Genomic DNA, 18,874 nt, shown 5'->3' with positions numbered 1-18,874 from the left:
CCAAAGTTGAGATCATATCCCTCATCATCAAGCTGACCTACTGAGATCAGGTTTCGCATCAGCTTTGGAACATGTCTAACTTTTGTAATCTTCCACGAGGATCCATTTGACATCTTCAAATTAATGTCTCCCGTGCCAACAACGTCTAGCGGCTCTCCATCGGCTAAATAAACTTTGCCGAGATTCCCAGCCACGTAGTTTGTCATTATATTATGATGTGGGGTGGTATGAAAGGACGCTCCTAAGTCAAGCACCCAAGACTCTATCGGGCTGTCAACCGATAGCAACAACGCATCGCCAATGTCTTCCGTAGCAGCGTTGATTCCAGCCCCCTTGTTGTCCTCCTTCTTTGGTGCCCTGCAGTTCTTCTTGAAGTGACCTGGTTTTCCACAGTTCCAACACTCAAGTGTTCGTCCTGGTCTGGATTGACCCCTACCATTCCTTGACTTCGATCTGCCCCTATTTCAGTTGTAGTTTCTGTCATAATTTCTGCTTCTGTTTTCAACATTAAAAGCAGAACTCGTCGATGCCTCTCCAGAATCTGTCCTGCGCACCTCCTCAGCAAGGATACGATCCCTAACATCGTTGAACTTTAGTTTGTCACTGCCGACAGAATTACTAACCGCTGCTCTCATTGGCTCCCAGCTATTTGGTAGGGATGCCAACAAAATTAGAGCTTGTACTTCATCATCGAAATCAATTTTTACCGATGACAATTGATTTACAATGGTATTGAATTCATTTATGTGTGCAGCAACATGAGCATTTTCCATCATCTTTAGATGAAATAGTTTCTTCATGAGAAATACCTTATTATTTGCCGAAGGTTTCTCATACATATCAGACAATACCTTCATCATATCTGCTGTGGTCTTTTCCTTTGCCACGTTGTGAGCAACGTTCTTCGACAGCGTCAGCTGAATGACTCCCAGAACTTGTCTGTCGAGGAGATCCCAATCTGCTTGCTTCATCTCCTCTGGTTTCGGACTCAGAGGTTCATGAAGCTTTCTGCCATATAAATAATCTTCAATTTGCATTCTCCAAAACAAAATCTGTACCATCGAATTTACCGATGCCGTGCGCCGTACCATCTTCGCCTCCCATCGTTTCTAAATCACAACACAACCTGTTACTCTGATACCAGTTGTTAGGATTTGAATCCCAAATCCGACCTTTGTAAGCAGGTTCCCAGGAAAGATTAGAGGGTCACAGCCGGACCACTTAAATACCAACCTCCTTAGACAGAACCTACTTACGTCGTGATGTAAGCGAAGAATAAATTGCACACACAGATTTATAGTGGTTCACCCTCAATGTTAGAGCTATGTCCACGTTGCTGCTGCACATCTTATTAAAGAAGAAATATTACAAGTGTTTACAACACTCAACCTCACAACCCCAATCCCAATTACACTGAAGAATTTTTACTAAAAATTCTCTCAGAGACTTCTCTTACTTAAGCCTTTCACTAAGAGTATTTCTCTTAGATTTTTTTCTCTCTATGGGATGTGTTGTCTTCTTCAATTTTTGGTGTGTCTAGCAATTGAGAAAGCTTCCCTATTTATAGGTATGAGATGAACCTATTGATGTTATTAGCGACTCAAGCAAGCACTTGACAATTTTCCAAAGACAAGGAAGATGTTTTCTTCCTCAAAACAAGGGAAGTGTTTTCTTCCCTAAAATAAGGGAGGTGTTTTCTTCCTCAAAATAAGGGGATGGACCCAACACTTATTGTTATCAAGAAAAGAAAGGATTGTCCCTTGTCCCTTTTAATTGATTTATATGTCCTGCCATGAATTGCGTTACAAATATTTTACCCCTTTCACACCCTAGAGAATGATGTTGAAAGGTGAAAATGAAAGGAAGTTGTTCATGGTTGGAGTTTATTGGATTGGATTACTTATTAGGTCTTTGTTTATTTCTATTTAATTAAGGCTAACAAGCAGTGCCGATTCAAAATGTTTACTAAGGTGATTCAAAATATAAAGAAGCAAACATACAAAGAAGCCGAGGAGGTTCAACTTTAATATCTACTATATATACATAAAAATAATATTAACCTCATGTATTGTTTTTTTTACGATGGGGGATCAGATCATGAACCTCCTTGTCGTATATACCCTAGCTTTGCACATTGCTACAAGACATAATTAATCTTTTAAGCTTTCAGTAACGAGTTTGGTTCCTTCCGGTCTCTACTTTTAGGAACAATTCTACTTGGTAAGTTCCCATAAAATGAAAGAAAAAGAAAATTAACTTTTAATGATTTTGTGCAAGTGGCAAAATTGAGGGGAAATTTTACATAAGTAACATTTTATAGTTAAGGTTTCAAAAAAAAAAATCTAGTGATAATATTGCTTTTTTAACAAAATCAGGTCTTGATAACTCAAAACAAGCAAAGAACATAAAATTAGATACTTCGAATGATTGACTACTAAAGGCATTTCCATGTGCTTAGCTGAATTGACAGAAATAATATGTGAAACCAAACTTTAAGTCAAGACTTTGTCACATTATTTTACGCGACGAATATAAATGACTTGGAATTTGGAATTCTGTTTTTTTTTTTTTCAATTTTATTTTTGATCTTAAGTATGCTTAGGTTATCACGAGATAGTAATAAGAACATGGAATGATCAGGATAATCTGACATGCACACAACAATAGTGGATGATATTTTAGGACTGTGTTAATAATGTAAATGAACGAACAGAAAGTGAAAAATAAGCCTAGAATTAATTATTATAACTAAAGAGGAATATTAACAAGTATTATTCATTGATTTTATGTCAAAAAGAAAATTAGGAAAAAGACTTCCTTAGACTTGCACCAAATTAGTAAATACATGACATTTGTCATTCTTTTTCACTTAAATATAGATCAATTAAGAAGTATTTCATAAACAGTGTGAAGTAAATTCTAAGAAAAATTCAATTTACTTATTTATACTTTTAAAACATACAGTAGCATTATATTATAGTGTCATCATAATATGGAAAAACAATTATTGCAACTGGTAGAACAAATTTTTAAAAAGTCATAGTAATGTTTCACGAAAAAGAAAAAAAAAATGATAAAACAAAACTCACCTCAAGCTTTAACTGGCTTTTTTTTTGTCCTTTTACTACCGATCAATGTCCATTTCAGTGGGTTAACGCGGTTTCTTGAGTGCACATTGCATCCTTTGTTGCTTGCTCGGACCGTTCGCAAGTTTCAAAACTTGACTTGAGGTGACAATGGTAGTTCGTCTGCTCGGTCATCTGATTGAAAATGCATGTTCGATGTCAAGAGATTGTCCATATCATGTGAGAGAATTATATTAAAGAGTAGTTATACTATATCTCATGTTTAATTTTCCTTTTTATTGAACTAAAGTTCAATCAATAGATATTGTATTTTTTAGAAAGGCCTTTTCATAGCATATTAACTTTTTTATGAGCTACTCATTTGGTATGATTGTATAAGAATTAGGGAAATTTTGATAGTTTTCACAACTTGTAAGGTTTTTAAGTTTATGAGAAAAAAAATACAACTTATGAAATCCAAATTGCATGTCCAAACAAAACTTCAACTTCAAATCAACCTGATTCCATATCATGATTTCAAATCATGTCCAGACGGAGCCTAAAAGTAATTTTCTTTTAATATATATATATATATATATATATATGTAGACTATTAGATCCCCTTAACATGATGAGAAAAATCTGGCATACTAGTAATTGGCATTCAAGTTCCCAATTATGATATTCTTTTAATGATTTGAATTCTGTTTATGTAAGTTTCTAATTCATTAAAATAGAATTTAAAATTCAAACCCAAATTATTCAGGAAAATTTACTTGTCATAACTATCTCTGAGAGGTATTTATTGATAATAACTACTATTTAATTTATTTATATTTTAGTAGCTATAGTGATTTTCTAATTTACATATCGTAGCTATACCAAATATTATTCCACTATATCAAGCTTCTCCCTCACCTCTCTCTTCTTTCCCTCTCTCTTCAGCCCCATACTCCTCTTTATCATCCTCTCCCTCCACCAAAACCCTAGCCCTCAAATCAGAAAACCCTAATTTTCACTTTCTCTCTTCTCTCTACCTCAATATTCACCATGCATAAGAAGCGAAAAAGCAGAGCTTCCGAATCCACACAACAACAAGTTGAAGAACCACAAACATTAAACAAGAACCTGATGTTGAACAAGAAGAATAAGAAAACGATGTCGTAGAAGAAGAAACGGTACATGTAGAAGACGGAGAAGAACCAAATCCCGAAGACGAGAACCGTAAAGAGACATCGATTAGATCCGCCACCCACCTTCCAGTCACTGGCGGAAATTCTTCCACCGGTGAGCAAATCTTTGAGGGATTGGATCTGAGGCTTGTATTCGTTTTTGAAAACTGGAGACAATCTCAAATTGAGCAAATACACTTGCTCTTCATTCTCTTTTTGTATCTTAGATCTGAGTATATTTAAGTGTATTCCATGGCTTCTTCTCCTTCTTGTATCTCAGATTTGAGTGTATTCATCATTTTTTTCAATGCAAATGTTAGTTTAAGGTGTTTGGCTGATTGTATTTTTGGGCAAGCTAGATGTATTTGACTATATGTGTTGTTTGAATGATCTATATACGTATGTTTGTATACAATTTTTCGAGTAAATACAGTGTATCAGAAATTTTGTACCTGAATTTTTCTTGCTTGTATACAATTTACCCGTCATTGGTTGATACACCCAAAATACACTCTGTAGCAGTGAAATACTAACCGACGACAGCTCAAATACAATAAAATACAATTGAGCACACTCAACCTTTACGACGTCCGGCTGTGACTTTGCTGGTCGGAGCTCGAATACATTCAAATATAGCCAAACAAAAGGATACAACAATACATAAATATACTGGAATACACAGCTCCTTCGTGTATTTAAATAAAATGGAATACAATTATTTTGAATACACATGTATTCAAAGAAATTAAGGTTGCATATATTTAAATACATGTGACATCAAATAAGATTGGATACAACTAAACAGTGTATTCAAATACACTCAAATACAGTGAATTGCCCTAAATTAGCTACGAAATGTAAATACATAAAATGCAGCTAAGATTGTTAAAAGTTCTTAAAAGATAGTGGTTTATGTAAGTTGCCCAACTAGAGTGACTTTTCCTTGTATTCTTTTCCTTATCTTCTTTTATTGGAGCATGTATTGTTTGATAAAGTGCTATTGCTTATTAATTTAAAAAATAGTAAAAATTCTAATTACAACTACAATTGTCGAAGAAAATGAAGTATCGAACTACAAATACCATAATCAGGAAAATTACAATCAGAAACTCCAGAATTTAAACTTTTAAAAATTCTCGTAAAATAACGTATTCATATTTGTACACCAAATATCTTTTTATCTTATATTTGCAACAAGTTATATAAAATAATGTCTTAATTGTAGGTGATTCTATGATTTTACTTGTTACATAATTATAAAGAAATTTGCACTTTTAGTCCCATAATATCCACAAATTATGTTATTGGTCCTTGTGATTTTAGGTTAAGCACTCTCAACATTTAATTAGTTGATATATTTACTTTTGCTCCCTCTGACAGTGAATCTTCGTAAGTTTATCCAATAATTAAGTTCTAAACCATTTAATTTTTAATGTGTTATGTTAGTCTATATTCGAGAATAATATATATAGTTCTAATAGTCTAAATATCGCTTATTTTATATATATAGGGACCAAAAACACACATTCTATTTAATTGAAGAGCAAATCTTAGCTACATATATATGACAAGAACTAAAATCAAAATCTATCAAAAATCTTAGGACCAAAAGTAATATTATATTATCCCTATATAACAATTTGTTCTTTTCCTTACAGATATATTTTCAAGTATATGTGCCACAACCCACAAAGTATTAGCTTTTCTTTACAATGGATAGAAAATAACACAATTACACAAGTGTTTTGCACCCCTCATAAATGATGATGTTTATTCTTTAGGGTTTCTGCAAATGATATCGACCAAAATGTGGATTAAATAATGTTAATAATGGGTACCAACTATATACGTTTTGATGAAATTTAGCCCCGTTTGGTCATAAGAATTATTCACTTTATTCCGGATCTTTTTTTCACTTTTTTCCGGAATTAGCGTTTGGCCATGAGAATTCCGAATACAACTTGAAATTGTATTCCGGAATACTAAAAACTCAAAAAACTTGTTTTTCAAAAATCAGAATGAATGGAATAAAGCAAAACTATCAGAAAACAAATAAAACTAGGTCAAGAAAACTAGAACGAAAAGGACAGTGTACAAAACTATCAGAAAATAGATCATCATCATCTGTCCCTTGACGCTGGCCTTCTTCATTACCATGGCGACCTTTTTCTGCACCAAGTTGTGGTTTCCGCATGATCAGAATACTATTAACAATTATAAATGTTCATAGAGGATGTCGCTCAAACAAATGGAGAGAATTTTGAAAACTAGAGAAGCACTGGCAGTCACCTCAACAAAATCACGACGATTAGATGTACTGTCCATCTCCATGCCCAATTCATTTACGATCTTGTCCTGCAAGAAACATATATTGATTTAACTACATTTTCCTCCAAAGGAGTTTCAATAGAAGATTGAGAAAATTAGTAAAGCTGCTGCATTTGTTAAGTACTAAGAAATCCAAGCAACTGATTAAGCAGGTTACACTAGTAGTACTAAATCTCACCTGTGCAAGAAGTTCATCATGTGTGGTGAGCCCGACATCACCAATTCTAACTACACTAGCACTAAGCTCGTCTAGCTCATCATCCTGTTGCCTGCACAGGGCATCCATTTTGCTGTCAGACGTGCCCCAGAGAGTGGCTGCAATCTACTCCCAAGGAAAAATAAAGAAAACGGGCTTTCTGAAAGTTTACATGATGACTGAGAATAAATAAAAATGAAAACCATGAGAACGCCACAGTACAATAACAAATAGATCCAAGATTCTACTACATAGTCTATAGTTAATTAACCTCTCTGCATAATTTAGTAGGTATTAATGAAGTTGAGCAGACAATTTCAGAAAGCTAAAAGGACAAAGGCAGAGTGGTTATGATTATGACATAAAGATCTTGGGGAGGTTGATGATACATATCCTCCCCCCACAAATAGAATCAATGTGTGAGGTTGATGATACATATCATCCCTCCCACAAATAGAATCAATGGGTTAGGTTGATGATACATATCCTCCCCTCCCACAAATAGAATTGATAGTAAAAAAATAAAATACCATGCATAAATATAATAATATTTCAATTTTAATACTATTACTTTATTTTTATTGCGGGAAATAATTAATTTAATCAACAATGAAAAAACATGATACAAGGATCTTAATTTTGCAAGAATATTAACTAATTAATACGGGTGTTATATCCCATATTTTTATATATTGGGACAATCCAGATTAACTATGATAAGTTAGGGCCAAGACTATTCCGGGATTTGAAGTCGGGACTTTTGACCATTTGATTTTATTTTGAGACATAAGTTATATATGAAATTGTTGGTATTTGAACACTTAGGAGAAATTGGGACCACAATTCATAAAATTGGAAAAAAATGTGGTGCAAAATGCCTTGGTGGCCGTGTGAATTAAAAAGGGGTCTCACACATTATGTGGCCAATTTTAATTGGTCCAACACATTGTGTGGGCCAAAGTCACTAAGAGATATTTTGGTATACTCTTAAAAGATGAAGACCAAGTCTTCTTTTATCATTTGGCTCATTTTAACACTTAGAAAATAAAAGAGAGAGAGAGAGCACTAAGCCATGGAGGCTCTCGGCTGAACCAAGGGAAAACCAACCCCATTTTTAACTTCCCTAAAAATTATTTCCTTGGTGTTAACCCACTATATTGAGGTCCCTAAGTAGCGTGGAAGAGTTGTTTGGGTCATCCAACCATTAGTTGTACCCATTTGCAAACCCTAGCTATTTGGTGGATTGAAGAAGAGAGGTATGTCTTGCTCTTGTTTTTGTGTTGTGAACGTTTATTTCATGTTGTAGTATGCTAATATGGAAGAAAATCATGAAATATAGAATGATGAAGTTGGGTCTTGTGTTTGGTATGTGGGCCGTGTGGGATGTATATGTGTGGTGTGGGCGAATGTGAATTTTATAATGTGTCAAAGATCGTAATACTATCGCTTAGTATTTTAGTTGTCGTCGATACGAATTCTAGTTGGAAGTAAGTGTTTAAGTGACTCAAGATTGATGTTGAGAAATTGTGGGCTGTTTTGAGGCTAGTTGTGCGTTTGACGTAAATTGTATATTTTATGAAAATCATATCGTTATATTGTGGATTGTGATACAAAACATGACTTGAAAATGAGGAATGGAAAAGGGGGGGGGGGGGCTGTTCTCGGAAAAAGGGGACTGTTTTCGGCCAAGCAGTGGAAAAAAAAAAGATTTCGGGTCGTTGGAAATGGTATGTGAATTGTTTACAATGTCCTTGAATGTTGTTAGTATGGGCTTGGGTTAATAATCGAATGTATGAGCGATAATAATGTGGCTTGAATGTAAGCCGTCGAAACGAATATTTGGAAAGTTGTTGAAAGATGTAAAAGAAAGCTATTAATGTTGTTTTGCCTTTCGAATTGGTTATCAATGTTACTAGGTTGGTTATTGTGGTTGTTGTTGTTGATTTTGAGCGAGATAAATTCTCGGGATGGCCTATTTGCAGGGGAAATGCTACCGAATTTTCTGTAGAATTTAGTGATCAGTTGGAATGAATGGCTTAAATGCCCTTATCTAATGTTGGTATTCATTGGCGTATTTGTAGACCTTGGGGAGCCCGAGGCGTAGATTGGAAAGTTACTTAAGGTTGGCCATCTTGGGGTGCGTACGAGGTATGTAAGGCAACTTCCTTTCTTTTTGGCATGTCTTAGTTTTTCATAGGCTAAATTAGAGCCTTAAGGAAATTCCAAATCCGATATCCGAGCATGTTATGATCCGTATATGTTCTTTGGCATTCTTATGCATGATTTGATGAAATATGAATCTTTATGTATTCGAAATAATCGTTCTCCGAACTTTGCACCAAAAGGGTTTCACTTTAAAGAATTCGTAAAATTTTGAATGTCATATCTTTCGTATAAATGCTCGGATTGCTCCAATATTCTTATAATGAGTATGTTTTCCATAAGCGGGCCCGACTTGGGTCCCGTCCGTGGGTTCCGCGACTTTCCTTTATGTAATTCAGGAACTTTTGAAAGAGTTTGTTAAGACTATTATTTCGATTTTCAAATATGATTATTTACTTATGTTTGAATTTATGATAATGATTTTATGCATATGACTACTCACGACTCTATTCGTGCACTTTGTTATTCCCTTCGCCGAGTCCCGGGCCGGTTCTGTTATCGTGCGCGCTTTGATATACTCCGGAGTTATGCTGTGTTTATGGTTCTCCGAGCTACTCGCTAATGAGGGTCGGGTTCCACTTATGTTTGGTGTTATGCTGTATATGGCGTTATGTTGGGTTATGATATGTGACGGGGATTCGGAGAATTGAAACTTACATCTGGTGTTATGCTGTGTATTGGCGCCGTTGACAGGCGGGCGACCATATTCTTCTGTACCCTATGCATGACTTACATATTTTTGAAAGTAAACAAATTTTGATATGTTGGATTTGCGCTTATGTTTGATACTTCCATTTCGCTTATGTCTCATAATTGCTTTCTGTACATTCTGCTTTGCATACTCAGTACATATTTCGTACTGACCCCCCTTTCTTCGGGGGGCTGCGTTTCATGCCCGCAGGTACAGACGCACAGTTCGGTGATCCCCTAGTGTAGGATACCCCTTTTGTTGTTGGAGTGCTCTTCTCCTTTCAGAGCATATCTTTTGGTATATACTTTTGTTCGCTATGTGTGTATGTATTCGTTCAGGGGTACGGCGGGGCCCTGTCCCGCCATATGATTCGTTTGGTCTGTTTAGAGGTCTGTAGACGTATTTGTGGGTGTGTGTGCCTACTTCTGTACAGTTGTGTTTATATGATCTCTTTCGTTATGGCAGCCTTGTCAGCGTGCGTTTTGTATATGTTTTGGGCCGTTGCGCCATTTGATAGCCTTGTCGGCTTTTGACACATTTGATAGCCTTGTCGGCTTTTTGATATATGTATATGTATATGTTTGCGCTGAAATGTGTCTAATACAGTTTGATATAGTTTGAGACGGCATATAGCATTTATAGCCGTATATGTTGTTTATATGAGATTCGATATGGGTAGGTATGTCAGGGTGCCCAAGTAGGGCACTAGTCACGGCCTACGGGGTTGGGTCGTGACAACGGGTTTCTCTACTTCTCTTGCGAAATTCAGAAATTAAGATCCTTGTATCATGTCTTAAATATTTGATCGTCCTCGAGCAAAAGAATTTAATAAATATAGTGGCTAAAGATTTTAAGCAAAATCATAAAAGCTTTGGTAAGGACGAGGCAATTAAGATGAACCATGAGGTTAACTATCTTTGATCGTACACATGTTCACTTATTGAGAACTAAAATAATTATATATTTTTAAATTCCAAGTGTGTCTCACCAAATGAAGAGAGATGATCATATATCACACAGTATACCGATATAGAACATAAAAAGGAATAGATAGAAAAATCCGCTCACTCTCAACAAATAAGTAGCTCTAACTACCAGAAATTGTCATAAACTTGATTATCATGTGGTTCCCCACTAATGTATGAGTCTTTGAGTTGAGATCATGTAGGAATTTTATAAAGTTACAATGTAGGTTTAGAGATGAGTAGGATTAGATATATACAGATAATAGTGACTTAAATCCCTTATAGACACAACAATTTACCTTGTCGTTTGAACAATCTATACCTCCTTCCATATTTCAATCCTTATACAATTTTTCTTCATAAGTGGAACTGCTTCTTTATTTTTAAACACGATTATTTCCCGATCCTCCTAACAGTATTCTTAAAGATCAACAATAATCTTTTCTTTCTACATTATTCACCCACACTTAGTTTTTAAAATTAGATTAGCATTGAAAGCGCCCCAAGGGGAATAGGGTGAACAGATAACAAATTATGAGGACGAACAGGTTAAGGGTTAAAGTTTTGCTACCAAAAGAAAATAAGGGATAATTCATTTAGGCTCAACAGGGTTAACTAGGGATAAAAAAATCGTAAAGGTAGGTAAATTGAGGTCATGGTTTAGCAAGGAAGGTCTACTTTGATTTTCTCAACTAAAAGATCTACCTAAAATTTCGCCACAAACCACATTTAAGACCAAAATAGAGAAAATAACTAAAAGACCTAAAGTGTTTGGTTCAAAATATTACGATCATGGCAAAGAACCGAACAAAATATCCATAAAATAAATTACCTTCAAATAAAGCGACTTATATGTTTTTTTATAACAAAAATACGTAAAAAGGAAATACATATCTTTTGTAATTTTTTTTCTTTGATGAGTTGTCAAATTCTTAACTCTTTGGACAAGAACTATTTCCATTAAACATAGGGAAAAATTATAATCCATGTACATTTAGGTAATTATAAATACTATGCATCATTATGCTAATATTTATCATATACTCCCTCCATTTCAATTTATGTGAACCTATTTGACTGAGCATGAAGTTTAACAAAGAAGAGAAGACTTTTAAACTTGTGGTCTTAAATAAGTCACATATATTTTTTGTAGCTGTAAATCATATTGCATAAAGGTAAGTTGTTCTCAAATATAGAAAGGAGTCATTCATATTGACGGGGACTAATAAAGAAATAGGTTCACATAAATTGACACGGGGACATTATTATGCATCCTTATAATAATATTTAAGCCGACTAGAAACAGAAACTACTCCTAGCTGAGCTCTTGCTAAAGAGCTCATACAAAAATTTGTTTCTACTTACATAGCATACCCACGTTATTTCACAAACACCAACCAAACAAAAAAGCACAACCATCCGATAATTTAATTTTTTTTCCTAGACCGGGACTACGCACAAAAAGGTGTTACCTCCCCAGTACTTAAAATCTTACATAGTCCTATTTGTAAAACTCAAGTTGGGGGTAGCTGGTTCACTACTCCTCATCACTTGTATTGTTGTTGCCCTCACTTTCCTCGTGAACTTGGTTCAGTTTCTGAGAGTTGTTTGTTCCTCCACCAACCTCCCGTACGAAAATCATATTGATGTCACCAATAGAGACTGGTTACCAAGTCCCGAATACTAAAATGTTCCTGGGTTCATGGCAAAATTGTATCCATTAGTCTATGGTGCCAATCCTAGTGGTATTAATTCTTTATGCTCACCTTCATTTACCTGTTCCACGTCTCGTGGATTTCTCTGTCTATCTGCATATGGATCATCAAGAGCTTTACCTGAGCTCAGAGAGATGGCTTTGAGATGTTCTTTTGGATTTTTCTCAGTGTTGCTTGGCAGAGCTCCTTGAATTTGTCCAGTGTTGCTAATTGGCGTACCTGGATTTCCAAATTCTTAATGGCTGAATGTTGACTTTCAACCTTCTCTTCAGTAGTTGTAATATGTTTGTGTATAAGTCATCAATAGTCATGATGTGTTTATATATTAAGTCTTCGAGGCCTAATTGATAATTTATTTGGGGTTGTTGATATTGTTGGAAGTTTTGTTGCCCGTTGTTTTGATTTTGGAAACCACGTGGTACTTGTGCCTGCTGCTTTTGACTGAAGAATATTTGAGGATTTTCAACACCATTAAGACTACTCCATTGGAATGCAGGAGGTTTTGGTGTCTTTTGAGATGGTTGCAACACCACTCTGCCCTGCTGGAACAAATTGACATGTTGACGTCCGCAGAAATCAGGCCTAGTCTGCTACTAGAGATCTCTTAGTTTACCAACAAAAGTTTGGATGTTATTTTTGAATGGTCATCTTGTACCAAGTCTAAATACCAGTCCGAGCACTTAGGGCTGCTTGGTTGTATGCAATAAAGCATCGACACTCTATCAATGTGGGCCAGATGTGGGCCAAATAATCTGTGAAAATATGAAACGTTGTCGTGCAAACTCATTAGTAATCTCTTTTTTTCATGCCTCTACTATTAATAAACTGATTTTCCTGTACGATAGACGACCACCCATTGATATGGGATATCATCATTCTTCTGATATTGGAATGGACACTTTCTGTACTCCAGGGCTATGTGTTAGACCCGCAAATGAGCAAGCACAAGTTCCTGCACAGGGAAGGCGATAATAACAATTGGGGCGCCCGCCAAATGCTACCCATCTTCAAAGGATCGAGGACAAAACTGATAACCTTCTTATGAATCAACAAATATGCGTGAAAACATCACTTTTATTAGGACCACTTTTCTTAGTTCCATGGTGAACTTAATGTGGAATATTGGAAACACCCCAAATATCCCTGCTATATTTCCCCACATATCAATCCGAATATAGTTTTTCAATTTGAAAATGCAGGTTTGCAAGAGCAACAAACCATGGACGCCAACCAGTACCCGAGGTTTGCCTTCGAACAACAGCATCTCCAAGAAGCTGTACCGCTAGGATTGGCACCACAGACTAATGGATACAATTTTGTCGTGAACCCAAGAACATTTCAGTATCTGGAAATTGGTAACCTAGTCTCTTTTGCTGAGAGTGATATCGATATAATTTTCTTACTGGAGGCAGGTGGTGGAGCAAACAACTCTCAGAATCCGAACCAAATTCACAAGGAAAGTAAGGACAACATCAGTACAAGTGGTGAGGAATAGTGAAACAGTTACCCCTAACTTGAGTTTTACATAAAGGACTATGTGAGATTTAAGTGTGGAGGAGGTAACACTTTTTGTGCTTAGTCCCAGTCTAGGAAAAAAATTAAATTATCGGATGGTTGTGTTCTTTTGTTTGGTTGGCCTTTGTGAAATAACGTTGGTGTACTATGTAAATAATAATTAAACAATTTTTTGTACGAGCTCTTTAGCAAGAGCACAGCTAGGAGTAGTTTCTGTTTCTAGTCGGCTTAAATATTATTATTAGGATGCATAATATCTGTTAATTGGTTTTTTTTTTATAATGGTAACTTGAACCATAGATACAGAGAAATAAGGCAGCAGATCCAACTATGAAATCCTAACCGTTACAAAGCACCTATCAGATCTACTAAGGATACTGCATCCTCCACAAAACATTCTTTACACCAAAAATGAAGAAGAAAAAAGCTCTTCATCTTAAAATTATGTAAAGAGCTACTTCTTCCTTCAAAAATTCTTAAATTTCTTAATTTCCAAACTGTCCACATAAGGGATTTAAGTCACTATTATCTATAGGTATCTTACCCGTCCCAAAGCCTACACTACAATCTTATAAAAATCCTACATGATCTCAACTCAAAGACTCCTACATTAGTGGAGAACCCATGATAATCAAGATTATGGCAAATTCTGGTAGCTGGAGCTACTTCTTTGTTGAGAGTGAGCGGATTTTTCTATCTTTTTTTGTTCTATATCGATATGACAAAGCATTTCCTCACAAAATATAAATGCATCAACTGCATGCAACACTTTCCGTGACAACTACTACGCCTCAATCTCAACATTTTCAGTGAGACTGGATTATCGATCAGGATAAACATGATATTTGAGGAAATAAATACAAAGAAATGCAGGGAAGATTACTTCATAAGAAGCAATTGTCTATCTGATTCTGATGATATAAAGTCATCATTATCTCGGGCAGAGTATGCATCAGATCGCTCATTCTGATCAGAATCTGGCAGTCTCAACAGTTCTCGCCGCATCCCATTAAGATTAGATGTACTTGTCCCGTTTGACTCCTTTCCAGCTACTACTGCTTTCTTCATGCTTCCTACCTAATTAAATGCAATTAAATTAGCTCTTTTATTTTAAGGAACAAAGGAGATTGAGAACAAGTATATATGGAATCAACAGCTATACTTGAGCACGGGCATTGCTGGTCCATCTTCTTCTTTTATCAAGCTTGATATGATCAACGCCATACCAAGAAGGATCTCTCGCTGCAACAACAATTGTTTTGTCCAATTCATCCACCATCTCATCAAGAAAACAGGAACTTAGTATCGATAAAAGGATATGAAGTTAGTTAAAGCTGCAGAAGATCAATGTCAAATCACATCCACAGAAGCTAATTTTTCCCTTCAGAGAAAAGATCGACAGATTTGTCAGTACAGATTCATAACCCGAGCTTAAGAGTTAATACAGGTACAACCCATAAAAGAAGCTATTGCATATGGCTCTAAAATCATCATTTTTCGTTCATGAGCAGACAATCAGGAAGACATAGAATGAGAATTTAACGAACAAAGAGCAATAAATATCAATTGATCATGTTTCAAGGGCCATGTTTTGGCACATACCTGCCACTCAATGCTCTCACATGCAGCAAGAAGTTCCATTGTAAGATGTACTTTCTCACCACTATCTGCAAGAGTTTGCTCCCATCGATGAAACGTGGACAAGAGCTTGTCAATCTAACCAACCAGAAAATTCAAGAGTATTAGATTCTGCAGTCAACAGACTTCAGCAAGATTGAGAACAAACAGATTCTAACACGAGAAAAATTATTTTTTGAGAAAGAAAAATTATGTAAAGGTATGCTTGTTAAGAGGTTCGAACGCGAGGAAAATTCTTAGTTTATCTTTTTTTTTTTTTTTAATAGTAAAACAAATGGATAAATTTCAGTTTATCTTGCTTGCTATTCTATTTTCTACAATAATAGACACTAACCTCAAAAAAATTCCAAAATTAGCTTGCATTCTTTTTTCTCTGTCATTATTTCCCCCCTTTCAACAGGATATAGCTTATGGGAAAAAGATCTTAAGGACTATCTTTTGATAGTGACAAAAAGCTAAGCAGGTCTCTCAGGTTCTCTATGATCAATTACTAATTGCTATGCAAACAATAAATAAGCACGTGGGTAAAGAATTATGTGCCCTACTGGAACACAATAAACATCACTGAGCTCTAATAGAATCATCTCAAATCAAATCATATGCAGATGAATGACACTTGAGGCCTTTCCAGCTCACAGAACACACCTCAAAAGCTTTACCTTAAGAAATTACTTTGATTCTTTTTTTTTTTTTGGGGGGATAGGTAGATACTTTGCATTCTTCTGTAAACAAAAACGAAAAATAGACAGAGTCTAATAATTATGTTCTGTCATCACAGAATCACTCGGCCAGGAAAAATCTGGTGCCACTATTCTCGGTTTCAGGAACTGTGACGGGAAGACTGAAAGAAACCAAGGAACTAAGTGACCAATATGTAAGGATATATAAGGGAAAGAAGAAACTTCTAACTGATATTTGAAAGATCTAGACTCTGACTTATGTTTTGGGAAGTGGCAGGTTAGTAAGATGGAAGGCCAGTCCTAATCATTAAGCATTTATCACATGATTTGCATTACGTGGCTTATTTTTCAAGCCATGCCAAAACTTTTCTTCTACATAAATATTAGTGAAGGATATATACAACGAACACTTGCCAATATGAATGACTAAGCTTTAATACTTCGAAAATCACGTTATTTGAAACTCTGTTGGTGAACTTGACAGTTCGAAAATCCCCTATGAACCACCTGAAACAGTTGGCTGGAATTGTTAGAATTACCAACATCAATATTCTGGCAATTTCTCCCATATACCGATCTGCTTGCCCAAATAAGCCTCATGTTCCCAAGTTATTTTGTCTTTTGCAGGCAATAATTATCTACCTTCAATTTGTGTAGTAACATTTTCAGAGTTTTTCGTTTGTCAAGACTATTAATGCCTCTTACATTGCAACTCATAATTTTGAAGTTCAGTTGATCATTCTACGATCTTGTTTCCTGCCTCATACTGCTGTTCCCATACCCTTCATAATTATTATGAAACTTCAGCTTTTTCAAAATCCTCTCCTTTTTAAATGACTGAGCTCGGATTTTTGGCCTCCAGCTTTCCCCTTTTCCCATTCTCCCTTTTTTGTCATTCTTGGTCTCAAAAGTCTTTGCTACAATGACTTCCCTTATCCTTTACATTTTTTTTTTTGAAAGGTTATCCTTTACATTTTCTTATAACCGTTAGCAGAACTTGGAAATTAGGAAACATTAGATACATGAATTTGGCCCTGCTTCCATTTGTTCGAGTCTGTTTGTTTTGACCGAATTAATAGAAGAGTCAGCCTAAGATTTAATTATGTAGGTCAAGCCACGTATCAATACGTCTGCCTTACCCCTTTGTGTATCCGCATTCTTTTGTGCTGGTCAAAACATACTGCTGTCCTTCCCAATGTCTGTCGCCACACTTTTTCAGCAATTTGCATCGGCGCGACGACTAGCTACGCAAATACACCGTAATGTCTAAAGAAGACACCTTAATGAAGCCCTCTAGTATCAAAAATTATGTTTTAGTCAGTAACCTTCATCATATAGATCATTTCCTGTGTAAACAATGCTAATTGATTATAGAAAGCATGATATTTTATAAATAGAAAACTAAAAATATTTACTGGACCACAACAAATATTGCTTTGCATGTGTCTGCTCTACCTAAAAGACCACTATTTTTCTATTTGGAATCGTGTTAGGTCTAGTTCCTATTACTTTGGCTGGATTATGTAACTGCATATTTACAATATGCATATGAGGTCAAATTCCGATTGTTATTAACTTTCTAAATCTTTATCCCATTCATGAGGATGAACAATACACTTATTAAAAAAGCAAACTTTAGACAAATGACATTTACTTTTTTTTTTTCAAGACTACTAGAATATTACTAGATAGTAGAAGATGAACTTAGAGATTCTTGAATTTGCTCCTTGACAATATAAAAGGGATCTTGAGCTGAAGACATGTTATCACCAATAGTACAATGTTTACCTGCACAAATCATATAATTGTGAATATAGGTATGAAAGGCATCAGAACAAAGCAGTAGTCGTAACAACTCTACTCAAACGAGAAAATTTGATCCACGAAATCGGAGAATAAAAGCTTAAAGTTGTCTGAGAAATAGTACAAAATGAGATGTGCCAAAATAGTGAAAAGAAGCAAGCTTTACTTACGGTATTTTATATCATTTGAAATTATCAAAATTCAAACTAAACTTATCCTCTTTAAATAAACGTAGCGACGCCGGAGAATGGACCGGAGAGAAGTTTGAAATAGGCCATTAACGCAAAAACAGAAAGAGAACATGAAATTGGGCTGATATACAATAAAGGCCTGTGTGCAGTACATAATTGGGCTTTTCTCTAGCCCAAATACAATCAATCGAGTGAAAATTACATCACAGGTCAAGCTTTTAAAGTTAGACACATAAATAGCACAACTTTTAAAGTTTTTCAAAAATAACACCATATATATATATATATATATCCTATAACTCCAAAATTCATCCGTGTATAGCTTTCAAACTGAATTTCTCTTTCACCCTCAAATTCACTCTCTCCCCCTCAAACCCACTACCATATGCTTTAGGATAAAAATTGATGGTGCTTTTGGTGGAATTTTAATAGCAAAAATTTATGAACAACGATAATTTTAAGGAATTAATCCCTCCCCCACCCGCCCTAAACCCCTTTCTCTCGCTAAAATAAGTATCCCAAAAGTCATAAATTCTTCTATGCTTTTACTATTGACATGGAGAAAATGAAAATTTTGTGTGAAATAGAAGCAAGAGCATTTTATAAAAGATCGTAGTTTGCATGTTCAAATCTTAAGTTGTTGCATTTGATTTCTCCTAATTCTTCATTTTTCTCAATTGGTTATTGTATCTAGGTACTTCTTTTTCTGTTCTTTCTGAACTCATGTATATATCAAAATGTATATTATTAAT

General features: G+C 35.3%; 1 protein-coding gene across 1 annotated transcript; it reads right to left on the bottom strand.

Annotated features, from left to right (window-relative positions):
- Nucleotides 1-6,295: 6,295 nt before the first annotated feature.
- On the bottom strand, nt 6,296-17,890 carry LOC132638333 (syntaxin-61-like). Its single transcript, XM_060355261.1, has 7 exons — nt 17,838-17,890; nt 15,413-15,527; nt 14,973-15,089; nt 14,694-14,887; nt 6,744-6,834; nt 6,527-6,592; nt 6,296-6,406 (listed from the first exon to the last, which is right to left on the bottom strand). The coding sequence occupies exons 1-7, from the start codon at nt 17,888-17,890 to the stop codon at nt 6,296-6,298; spliced, it is 747 nt and encodes a 248-aa protein (XP_060211244.1).
- Nucleotides 17,891-18,874: the final 984 nt, after the last annotated feature.

The sequence above is a fragment of the Lycium barbarum genome, chromosome 4 (genome assembly GCF_019175385.1).
Source record: "Lycium barbarum isolate Lr01 chromosome 4, ASM1917538v2, whole genome shotgun sequence".
Classification (NCBI taxonomy): Eukaryota; Viridiplantae; Streptophyta; class Magnoliopsida; order Solanales; family Solanaceae; genus Lycium; species Lycium barbarum.
Note: the sequence above shows the minus strand (reverse complement) of the source record. Positions and strands in the feature narration are given on the sequence as shown.

Excerpts from the sequence above, each read along its gene's own strand:
- LOC132638333 (XM_060355261.1), bottom strand. The coding sequence starts at position 17,890 with ATGTCTTCAGCTCAAGATCCCTTTTATATTGTCAAGGAGCAAATTCAA. Across the intron at positions 15,090-15,412 it reads GTGAGAGCATTGAGTGGCAG|ATGGTGGATGAATTGGACAA; the intron begins GTATGTGCCAAA and ends TTTCTTGATGAG. Across the intron at positions 6,835-14,693 it reads AGACAATTGCTTCTTATGAA|GCAACAGGATGATGAGCTAG; the intron begins GTAATCTTCCCT and ends TGCCCTGTGCAG.